Genomic DNA, 12,677 nt, shown 5'->3' on the forward strand with positions numbered 1-12,677 from the left:
GGACACTGGATCTGAGACGTCTGGACTGGACTTGACCTCAGCAGAAAGTGTGGTGGGAGAGCAAAAAGAGAAGAGATTGCAGCTCCTCCCTTCCTTATAAAGGGGCTGAACAAGGAGCCCATAGGCTTACTGCGGGTCATCTGGTCACCTGGTGCTCTCTGGGTAACAAAACATGTGACTTTAACATGTGACAACCATTATCATGTGACCATGTCAAAGGTCCTTTACACATAATATACAATTATACAGATTATAGGGGTACAATGCAGGTGAGCCCTGGGGATGTGCAGGGACTCAAGCTGATGGGACTGTGAGATGCATATCCCGAACTGGGACATAACAGGTGCATATAGTCAGTATCGCGTAATATGCCGTTGTGCGCCCACCCCCCACAACTCCCTCTATCCCCCTTTATTCCAGCTATTCCTACGCTATCTCCGAACTCTCCCCATCTCCTCCTCCTCTGTACATTGCAGCTTTCACCCTGTCATTCCGCCTTTGACCATTAGGTGTCCCCTCAGACTTTTGCATGAAACGTCGAGCCTAAGCGGCTGTCAGCTGCAGGACTCTCATTGGTTTACAGGGATAGTGATGCCACAGGGTAGCCCCTTTTAAGAGAAAAAAAAAAAAGCTTCGTACAGTACAACAGCTCGAGCCGCGTGTCCTTCAGTGTTCTAAACCCCAGGTGGAGACCCGAGGACTGTCATCTCACAAAAAACAGCAACCATGAGCGAGGTAAGTGACCGCCACGACGCCAGGATTACCTCTTCTCTCCTGGAAAAAAATAAAATAAAATAAGCATGGCATTACTAAACATCTGCAGCAATGCATGGCTGCAAATTATTATTATTTTATTTAATTTATTTATACATTTTTTGCCAGAAACTACAATACCTGTGGTTTTACGTATACAGATGTAGCAGAGCCGAATGTGTTCTTTAGCCGTTTTCGCCTCTTTTTTTTTTTTTACTTATCTAGTCACCCTGTTTACACTTGTAAACCCTGTATGTGAAGTGGTCTCCAAATGGTGAACCTCCAGCTGTTGCAAAACTACAACTCCCAGCATGCCCGGACAGCCGTTGGCTGTCCGGGCATGCTGAGAGTTGTAGTTTTGCAAAAAATAGAGGTCTACCGTTTGGAGATCACTAGTGTATGGTGATTTGACTATGTGTCGGACCCCACGACAAACTCAGCTCTGCTGCATCTAGTGTATAGTTATATAGTAATTGCATCGAGTGAGGTATTTCGGCGCCCGGATGTGTTTTTTGGGGGGCAATAGCCGAATTTGAATGAAACTTCATGTTTGCACGAGGATTCTATAAAGGTGTAAATTCTAGAAAAGCAGCAGTAAGCACCGGGCGTAAATATTTCATAAGTATTGATCTGCGTTCACAGGTAATAAGTCTTCTATTGATGCTTGGAATGTGGGGAGCCCGGGATGAATATGTAATGATGATGTTATAATATGAGAAATCTAACATTTCTGGGGTCACCGATAATTACATTATATATATATATATATATATATATATATATATATATATATATAGATATCACCCTACAAGATGCCGGACGTGGTGTCTGCAGATGGAAGGATACGGGAGGCACAATATACTGGGGAGCTGATAGACATAGACTCCCCAATATAATACTAATGATATAGGACAATAATACACTGACAACGGGGGGTACACAGCTAGAACACATGAATATATGGGGGACAGGATAATAACACTTGGGGTACAGGAAAATTACACTGATACTTGGGGTACAGGATAATGGCACTGATACTTGGGGTACAGGATAATGACACTGATATGTGGGGTACAGGATAATGACACTGATATGTGGGGTGCAGGATAATGACACTGATATGTGGGGTGCAGGATAATGACACTGATATGTGGGGTGCAGGATAATGACACTGATATGTGGGGTGCAGGATAATGACACTGATAGTTGATGTCAAGGATAATGACACTTGAGGTACAGGATAATGACACCGATACCTGGGGTACAGGATAATGACTCTGACACTTGGGGTACAGGATAATGACACTGACACTTTGGGTGCAGGATAATGACACTGACACTTGGGGTACAGGATAATGATAATGACACTTGGGGTGCAGGATAATGACACTGATACTTGAGGTACAGGATAATGACACTGATATGTGGGGTACAGGATAATGACACTGATACTTGGGGTGCAGGATAATGACACTGACACTTGGGGTGCAGGATAATGACACTGACCCCTGGGGTACAGGATAATGACACTGATACTTGGGGTGCAGGATAATGACACTGATACTTGGGATACAGGATAATGACACTGATATGTGGGGTGCAGGATAATGACACTGATACTTGAGGTGCAGGATAATGACACTGACACTTGGGGTGCAGGATAATGACACTGATACTTGGGGTGCAGGATAATGACACTGATACTTGGGGTACAGGATAATGACACTGATATGTGGGGTACAGGATAATGACACAGACACTTGGGGTGCAGGATAATGACACAGACACTTGGGGTGCAGGGTAATGACACTGATACTTGGGGTGCAGGATAATGACACTGATACTTGGGGTGCAGGATAATGACACTGACACTTGGGGTGCAGGATAATGACACAGACACTTGGGGTGCAGGATAATGACACAGACACTTGGGGTGCAGGGTAATGACACTGATACTTGGGGTGCAGGATAATGACACTGATACTTGGGGTGCAGGATAATGACACTGATACTTGGGGTGCAGGATAATGACACTGATACTTGGGGTGCAGGATAATGACACAGACACTTGGGATGCAGGATGATAACAATTGGGGTACAGGATGGTGACACTTGGGGTGCAGGATGATAACACTTGGGGTACAGGATGATAACACCTGGGGTACAGGATGATGACACTTGGGGTACAGGATGATAACACCTGGGGTACAGGATGATGACACTTGGGGAACAGGATAACACTTGGGGTACAGGATGATAACACTTGGGGTTCAGGATGATAACATCTGGGGTACAGGATGATGACACTTGGGGAACAGGATAACACTTGGGGTACAGGATGATAACACTTGGGGTTCAGGATGATAACACTTGGGGTACATGTTGATAACACTTAGGGTTCAGGATAATGACACTTGGGGTGCAGTATAATGACACTTGGGGTACAGGATAATGACACTTGGGGTACAGTATAATGTCACTTGGGGTACAGGATGATAACACTTGGGCTACAGGATGATAACACTTGGGCTACAGGATAATGACACTTGGGGTACAGGATAATGACACTGGGGCTACAGGATGATAACACTTGGGGTACAAGATAATGACACTTGGGGTACAGGATAATGACACTTGGGGTACAGGATGATAACACTTGGGGTACAAGATAATGACACTTGGGGTACAAAATGGTAACACTTGGGGTACAGGATGATAACACTTGGGGTACAGGATGATGACACTTGGGGTACAGGATGATGACACTTGGGGTACAGGATGATGACACTTGGGGTACAGTATACTGTCACTTGGGGTACAGGATGATAACACTTGGGCTACAGGATGATAACACTTGGGGGTACAGGATAATGACACATGGGGTACAGGATGGTGACACTTGGGGTACAGGATGGTGACACTTGGGGTACAGGATGGTGACACTTGGGGTACAGGATGGTGACACTTGGGGTATAGGATGGTGACACGTTGATAATAAGGATATAGGATAGTGACATGATGACAGGTACAGGACAACACTTTGGGGTACAAGACAATGACGGGCTGACACTTATGGAATAATAACATGATGACACCAGGGGTACAGAACGGTGGTACATGAGGTACAGGATAATGACACAGAGCAAAGAATATACAGACATTTATTTGTGGTTAAGGACAGTGATACACAGATTGTGTGTGTATATATATATATGGTACAGGACACAGACATAGATTTGGGGTACAGGATGATGACTCTTGTGGTACAAGACACTGATACAAAGCCATATATTTAGGGTACAGGACACTGATATAGACAAATATATATTTAGGGTACAGGATGGGGATACAGACATATATTTAGGGTACAGGATGATGATACAGACATAGATTTGGGGTACAGGATGATGACTCTTGTGGTACAAGACACTGATACCAAGCCATATATTTAGGGTACAGGACACTGATATAGACAAATATATATTTAGGGTACAGGATGATGATACAGACATATTTAGGGTACAGGATGGGGATACAGACATATTTAGGGTACAGGATGGGGATACAGACATATTTAGGGTACAGGACACTGATACACAGATCCTTTTATCTCAGACACTGGGGAGAAATCTCTGAAGAATCCGAGGAGGCCCCCGAGGATTCTCCTGATTTTGGTCGATAATAAATAATTACACAGAAATTATAAAAATCTTTTTTTCTCCAACAATCCTTTCAGAGGCTTTCAGAGCCCTGGTGCATTATGGGTAGAGCAGTTTACGTGATCTTTCTGTTTCTCGCTCTGTCCCTCCGGCGGTGACTTTTATCCTCCACCATTTCTCTTTTCAAGGATTTCCCATTCAAATTATGTTTTTGAATTTCTGAAATTTCTCTATTCAAATCCGTTCCGACTATTTCCATAAATTTCAATTAATGTCTGAGTTTTGTTTTTTGTGCACACGTCTCACATGTGGTTCCCGTAGCGGAGCGATCAATCACGCCCCGGGCGCTCCCTCCCGGATTTTAGTTTTGCTTTTCTAAACAACACGGTGGTGACAAGATGATGTATGACAACTTTACCTGTCCAGACCCAAAGTTTTCTAGGTAGTTACGTCTCCTCATTAGTGCTCACCGCCGGTTTTGCTGAGATCGGCGCCTTCTATTTTTGTCGATTTTTATCACCTGTCTACTGAATTGATCTGAGAGGAGCTCCTTGATGCATTACGATTCTTAATGGAGCATCGATTCCACAGTCTCTAAAAATCCACCTCCAACTCCATATTGGCCTGGCAAACAATTTAACCCAAGGAGGGGTCGGAGATCTATGAGGAGGCGGAAAGGGGGTTAAGGGTTAAACCACAAATTAAAGCCATTCCTCTCTCTGTCTGATGTCTCAGAGGGGTCTTTCCCCCTTTATCTTGGAAGGGTTCCTCAATGATAAGCTGATCATATTATGAGGACTTCCAACGATCATCTCCTGTTTGTGGAGGAAACCAGTGGCAAGTGTTTAATTTGCCTGCAGCGCCTCCACAGGAGAAATTAAGCATTACATGAATCTTATTGAAAGGACCTGCTGGGTCCTCCAGAGAGAGATACGCTTAGTAGCAGTGATCTTCAAACTCTGGACCTCCAGACGTGTCTCCAAACTCTGGACCTCCAGACGTGTCTCCAAACTCTGGACCTCCAGACGCGTCTCCAAACTCTGGACCTCCAGACGCGTCTCCAAACTCTGGACCTCCAGACGCGTCTCCAAACTCTGGACCTCCAGACGCGTCTCCAAACTCTGGACCTCCAGACGCGTCTCCAAACTCTGGACCTCCAGACGCGTCTCCAAACTCTGGACCTCCAGACGCGTCTCCAAACTCTGGACCTCCAGACGTGTCTCCAAACTCTGGACCTCCAGATGTTCCAAAACTAGTTGTTCTTTTCTGTCTGACAACAGTGCTCTCTGCTGACATCTCTGCTTGTCTCAGGAAATGCACAGAGTAGAAGAGGTTTGCTTTGGGGATTTGCTTCTACTCTGGACAGTTCCCGAGACACGTGTCATCAGAGAGCACTTAGACAGAAAAGAACAACTCAACTTTAGCAGCTCATCAGTACTGAAAGGATTAAGATTTTTTTAATAGAAGTAATTTACAAATCTGTTTAACTTTCTGGAGCCAGTTGATATATAGATATATATATATATATATATATATATATATAGATATAGATATAGATATAGATATAGATATATATATATATACATATATATATAAAAGTTTTTTCCTGGATAACCCCTTTAAGGGCGATGTATGACCAATAACAATGATTTTATTGGCTGCAGAATCAGCTTTATAACTTGTTGGCTGATCGCCCTTTTACATGGACCTAGCATTTGCTTGGTTATCGGCCCATATAAAAAGGCCTTAAAGCATACCTCTAGAGTTGCTGTGACACGTGTTCTGCTCAGTTCGGCGTGGAGAGACGCAACTCATGCTTAGCGGTCGGGTTGCCGAGGCAACTGTTCAATGTCCAGTGAGTTCCTTGCATTAGGCCTCATCCACACAGTGGGATTTCCAAAAGAAATCCAGCGGAACGATTCCGCTCAGAAATTCCGTTGCAGCAGAGTCTCATTGGGAATCTGCTGTACCACGCACACGGTGGAATTTCGCCAGCAGAAACATTTACCTCAGAAATTCCTATTTCTGTTTCCGCAGAAGGAATAGATATGTCTTTCTTTGGAATCCACTCGGAAATGCATTGCTGTCTATGGAGACACTGCATTTCCAAGGTTTTTCTAGCGCCGGCATGTTCTGCCAGCGCCCTGTTGTCAGCGGAATGTCTGCAGAACGTTCCGAGAAGAAGATTTTGCTATGAGATCATACCATAAGGGTTTTTAGATAACCATACAAAGCCCAGCGACTTCCGTGCGCCAGTCTTATTAATTCAAAATGGGCTTCTGCAAGAAACTCGCTTTTTTTATATTACCTTGGATATTTTTTTTTTCGGTTTCGCAGTATATTTTATGGTAAATCGTCACTACAATATACAATTGGTCCCGCAAAAAATAAAACATCATATGGCTCTGTAGATGGTAAAAACAAAATTAGGCCTGGTTCACACTACTCTCGGAAATTCCAGTACAACAGCAGCCATTGGGGGAGATTTATCAAAACCTGTCCAGAGGAAAAGTTGCCCTGTTGCCCATAGCAACCAATCAGCTCGCTGCTTTCATTTTTAACAAGGCCTCTGCAAAATGAAGGTTGCCCAGTTACCCATAGCAACCAATCAGATCGCTTCTTTCATTTTTAACAAGGCCTCTGCAAAATGAAGGTTGCCCAGTTACCCATAGCAACCAATCAGCTTGCTTCTTTCATTTTTAACAAGGCCTCTGCAAAATGAAAGTAGTGATCTGATTGGTTGCTATGGGCAACAGGGCAACTTTTCCTCTGGACAGGTTTTGATAACTCTCCCCCATTGTTTCTAACAAAACTCTCCCTCACTGTGCACGCTGCTGACTTACCACGGCGGCAATTTCCGAGCGGTTCTAGCGCGCCTGAATCAGTCGGCACTGCTGTGCAACGAATGCCCGCACCCAGCTTTTCCAGGCGGACGTTCCGTAGTGTGACCCCAGCTTTTCAAAACATTTTTAATTTTGCAACATGTAAAAAAATTTGGCAAAAATTTATACATTTGCGAAATTTTTTACATTTGCCAAACATTTTTACATTTTCATTCGCCGGTTCATTAAGGTCTTAAAGCGATTGGCGCATTGTATGAATCCAGTGGTACAAATTCCAGGTCGTAATGCAGCAAAACAGGAAGAATACAGAGTACTGTGAATACCGTGACCAAGGAACTGTACGTCGGAAACATGTCCCCAACCCGTGAAGGGGTTAATCCCCGTTACTGATAATTCTGCAGATTTTTTGCAAGTGGTGTGAGACGTTTATCACAGATATAAGGACCCGGCTCCCCTGATGAGCCCCGTATAATGTGATTGATGCCGGATTGCGGAGCATATGTTGGATGGGTATTACCAGGCGGTGTTATAATGACACGAGTGTCAGGATGATAATGACGAACCCGCCGGCCGCCTCCTGATTAATGAAGCCGTATTATAACCAGAAGCTAATAGTCCCCTGGCCGCCGCCATGAGGACATGTCCTCACTTCACTCTATAGCAGTGTTTCCCCTCCAGGGTGCCTCCAGCTGTTGTAAAACGACAAATCCCAGAATCCAGGGTGCCTCCAGCTGTTGTAAAACTACAACTACCAGCATGTCCTCACTTCACTCTATAGCAGTGTTTCCCCTCCAGGGTGCCTCCAGCTGTTGTAAAACGACAAATCCCAGAATCCAGGGTGCCTCCAGCTGTTGTAAAACTACAACTACCAGCATGTCCTCACTTCACTCTATAGCAGTGTTTCCCCTCCAGGGTGCCTCCAGCTGTTGTAAAACGACAAATCCCAGAATCCAGGGTGCCTCCAGCTGTTGTAAAACTACAACTACCAGCATGCCCGGACAGCCGTTGGCTGTCCGGGCATGCTGGGAGTTGTAGTTTTGCAACAGCTGGAGGCACTCGGGTTAGGAAACACTGTTCTACTTCACATTTTGCCGCTGCTCTATCAAATGATAGATGTAGCAGAGCTGAGTTTGCAATCTCCTAATACAGTGGGCTCATGCTGATCCATTTATATATATATATATATATATATATATATATATATATATATATATATATATTCCTATAGCAGTCAGAGCTCTGTTCTTTCCTACACATTTACTGCTACTGAGATACAGTGTTAAATTCTAGCTGCCTGCAGTCGCCACTAGAGGGCAGCCCATTGCATACTGTGGTATACATTGTATTCCATACTGGCAGAGTATGGAGGAAGCCTTCTCTAGTGGTGGCTGCAAGCAGACAGACAAGTTATCATTCATCTCTCTAAGGCTGGGTTCACACTACCTTTTTCAAATACGGTTACCGTATACGGTTTTCCGCTAAAAAACGTATGGCAAAAACCATATGCAACCGTATACAACCGTATGCCTCCAAATTAAAAAGTATACGGTTTTTCCCCCGTACGGTTCTATCCGTTTGAATCAGTTTTTGCCAATGGTTTTGCTATTTTGTTGGAATTAGTTTTCCGGCAATTTAATAAAGTTACTATTGTTCTATTGAAATTCCAATCTGCGCATGTGTCAACTCCAAAAACGGATTAGAAAAACCGCGTGCAACCGTATTCTGAAATTCTGTGTACGGTTCTCATAGACAACAATGTTAAAAGAACCGCATACGGTTTTCCAACCGGAGGCAAAAACGTGGTCGACAGCGTTTTTGCCTACGGTTGAAAAATCGGCAAAACCGTATCTGAGGCAAAACGGATGCAACCGTACACAACATTTGGAATACGGTTTACAATGCATTCTCTATGCATACGGTTTCGGATACGGTCGTATACGTTTTTTTGCGGAAAACCGTATACGGTTACCGTATTTGAAAAACATGGTGTGAACCCAGCCTAACTGTTCAGGGCTTTGGAGCTCTATATCAGAAAAGATGGCAAGTTATTGCCACCAGTGATCGTGACACAATTAACCCCTTAAGGACTCAGGGTTTTTCCGTTTTTGCACTTTCGTTTTTTCCTCCTTACCTTTTAAAAATCACAACCCTTTCAATTTTCCACCTAAAAATCCATATTATGGCTTATTTTTTGCGTCGCCAATTCTACTTTGCAGTGACATTAGTCATTTTACCCAAAAATGCACGGCAAAACGGAAAAAAAAATCATTGTGCGACAAAATCGGAAAAAAAAACGCCATTTTGTAACTTTTGGGGGCTTCCGTTTCTACACAGTGCATATTTCGGTAAAAATTACACCTTATCATTATTCTGTAGGTCCATACAGTTAAAATGATACCCTACTTATATAGGTTTGATTTTGTCGCACTTCTGGAAAAAATCATAACTACATGCAGGAAAATTTATACGTTTAAAAATGTCATCTTCTGACCCCTATAACTTTTTTATTTTTCAACGTACAGGACGGTATGAGGACTCATTTTTTGCACCGTGATCTGAAGTTTTTATCAGTATGATTTTTGTTTTGATCGGACTTTTTGATCAATTTTTATTCATTTTTTTAATGGTATAAAAAGTGACCAAAATACGCTTTTTTGGACTTTGGAATTTTTTTGCGCATACGCCATTGACTGTGCGGTTTAATTAATGATATATTTTTATAGTTCGGACATTTACGCACGCGGCGATACCACATATGTTTATTTATTTATTTTTTTACACTTTTTTTTTTTTATGGGAAAAGGGGGGTGATTCAAACTTTTATTAGGGAAGGGGTTAAATGACCTTTATTAACACTTTTTTTTAAAAAATTTTTTTGCAGTGTTATAGGTCCCATAGGGACCTATAACACTGCACACACTGATCTCTTATACTGATCATTATTATCCCATAGGGACCTATAACACTGCACACACTGATCATTGTTATCCCATAGGGACCTATAACACTGCACACACTGATCTCCTATGCTGATCACTTGCGTGTATTAACACGCCTGTGATCAGCATTATCGGCGCTTGACTGCTCCTGCCTGGATCTCAGGCACGGAGCAGTCATTCGTCGATCGGACACCAAGGAGGCAGGTAAGGGCCCTCCCGGTGTCCGATCAGCTGTTCGGGACGCCGCGGCGGTCCCGAACAGCCCGACTGAGCAGCCGGGATACTTTCAGTTTCACTTTAGAAGCGGCGGTCAGCTTTGACCGCCGCTTCTAAAGGGTTAATACCGCACATCGCCGCGATCGGCGATGTGTGGTATTAGCCGCGGGTCCCGGCCGTTGATGAGCGCCGGGACCGAAGCGATATGATGCAGGATCGCGGCGCGATCCCGCTTCATATCGAGGGAGCCGGCGCAGGACGTAAATATACGTCCTGCGTCGTTAAAGGGGTACTCCGGTGGAAAACTTTTTTTTTTTTATTATTTTTAAATCAATTGGTGCCAGAAAGATAAACAGATTTGTACATTACTTCTATTAAAAAATCTTAATCCTTCCAGTACAAATTAGCTGCTGAATACTACAGAGGAAATTCTTTTCTTTTTGGAACACAGAGCTCTCTGCTGACATCACGAGCACAGTGCTCTCTGCTGACATCTCTGTCCATTTTAGGAACTGTCCAGAACAGCATATGTTTGCTATGGGGATTTTCTCCTACTCTGGACAGTTCATAAAATGGACAGAGATGTCAGCAGAGAGCACTGTGCTCGTGTTGTCAGCAGAGAGCTCTTTGTTCCAAAAAGAAAATAATTTCCTCTGTAGTATTCAGCAGCTAATAAGTACTGGAAGGATTAAAATTTTTTTTTATAGAAATAATTTACAAATCTGTTTAACTTTCTGGCACCAGTTGATTAAAAAAAAAAAAAAAGTTTTCCACCGGAGTACCCCTTTAACTCTTATCATCTATCTATCTATCTATCTATCTCATATCTATCTCATATCCATTTCATATCAATCTATCTAAATATCTATCTCATATCTATCTATCCCATATCTATCTCATATCCATTTCATATCTATCTATCTATCTATCTATCTCATATCTATCTATCTATCTATCTATCTGTAGAAAGGACCGCAGCACACAAGACTTTAGTGCTGAGGATGCAATAAACGCACTTTATTTGGATAAAGTATTGTGTGCTGCGGTCCTTTCTACAGATAGGAGATGGATGGATAGATAGATAAATCATACTTTACCATGACGCTGGTCCAGTGACAGGATGTTCAAAAGTCCCGGGGCAATCTCTGCAGCCAATCACTGCTGGGGCTTCAGGAGACTGGAAAAGCTGGGTGGCACGCAGTATGCCATCATAGAAGATGGTAAGTGCCACCAGTGAGGGTGACAGTGACACAATTTTTCTATATGTGGTGACAGAGCGCAGTGACATATATGGGTATTGTTATCTACCGTAACGAATTCAAAGTCATCATGTAACATATACAGCAACATTACGCTTATCTAGCGCCTTATGGTGCAGATATCTTGCCAATCTGGCACGCAACCTAATGAATCTCATGGCTGATAATTGCTGGGGGGGATGGTTACAGACACATAAGGGGAGGATGTGTTCTATAATGAGCTATAAGATAGTAAGGGGCCTATATCCAGTTCTGGCATAGGGGTCCGTTTTTTATCGTAGCCCCCCCCCCTTGCTGCTATGGCTACATGCAGGAAAAAATCTAAACCAGATGCCGGTGTAGAAGAACCTCATTAGCTATATATATATATATATATATATATATATATATATATAGTGGGGATTTGCTCTGGTAGTCAGGTTAGCGGATGCGGTATACTACTCTACTAGGCCGTCCTTGCAGTTGATAGACGGGCGTCCGTAACTGTTTGATCTGTATTGGCTTACTGAGTTCTCTCATGACTTGTGGCATAAATGGGGTGCCCTGGTCGGTCAGAACCTCTTTAGGTAGGCCCACTCGGGAAAACATCTCCATTAATTCTTTGCCTATGAGTTTGGCTGAGGTATGTTGCAGGGGCACCGCCTCCAAGTACCAAGTGGCATAGTCCAGGACTACCAAGATGTGTTTGGTGCCCTTTAGTGGACTTTACTGGGCCTATGAGATCCATAGCGATCCACTCAAATGGAACCTCAATAATCGGTAGAGGGACCAGGGGACTACGGAAATGTGACTGGGGGCCGGTTATCTGGCAGGTTGGGCAAAACTTACAATACTTTTCCACCTCCTTGAACACACTGGGCCAGTAAAACCACTGTAGAATTCGGTCCTGCGTTTTCTGCTGGCCCATGTATCCTGCGATACGCCTTGGGCACCACCAACTGTTCAACATGCTCACCTCGTACTTGATTTACCCGAAACAGCATTCTCTTTTGAACCACAAAACGGGGG

The 12,677-nt window shown here is 43.5% G+C and overlaps 1 protein-coding gene across 1 annotated transcript in view; it reads left to right on the top strand.

Moving 5' to 3' along the window:
• Nucleotides 1-622: 622 nt before the first annotated feature.
• PCP4 (Purkinje cell protein 4) overlaps nt 623-12,677 on the top strand; it is an 88,747-nt gene continuing 76,692 nt past the window's right edge. Inside the window, exon 1 of the mRNA XM_056560908.1 lies at nt 623-735. Coding sequence (XP_056416883.1) covers nt 727-735 — 9 coding nt within the window. The 5' untranslated portion in view covers nt 623-726. The remainder of the gene's footprint in view (nt 736-12,677) is intronic.

This window comes from Hyla sarda, chromosome 2 (genome assembly GCF_029499605.1).
Source record: "Hyla sarda isolate aHylSar1 chromosome 2, aHylSar1.hap1, whole genome shotgun sequence".
Taxonomy (NCBI): Eukaryota; Metazoa; Chordata; class Amphibia; order Anura; family Hylidae; genus Hyla; species Hyla sarda.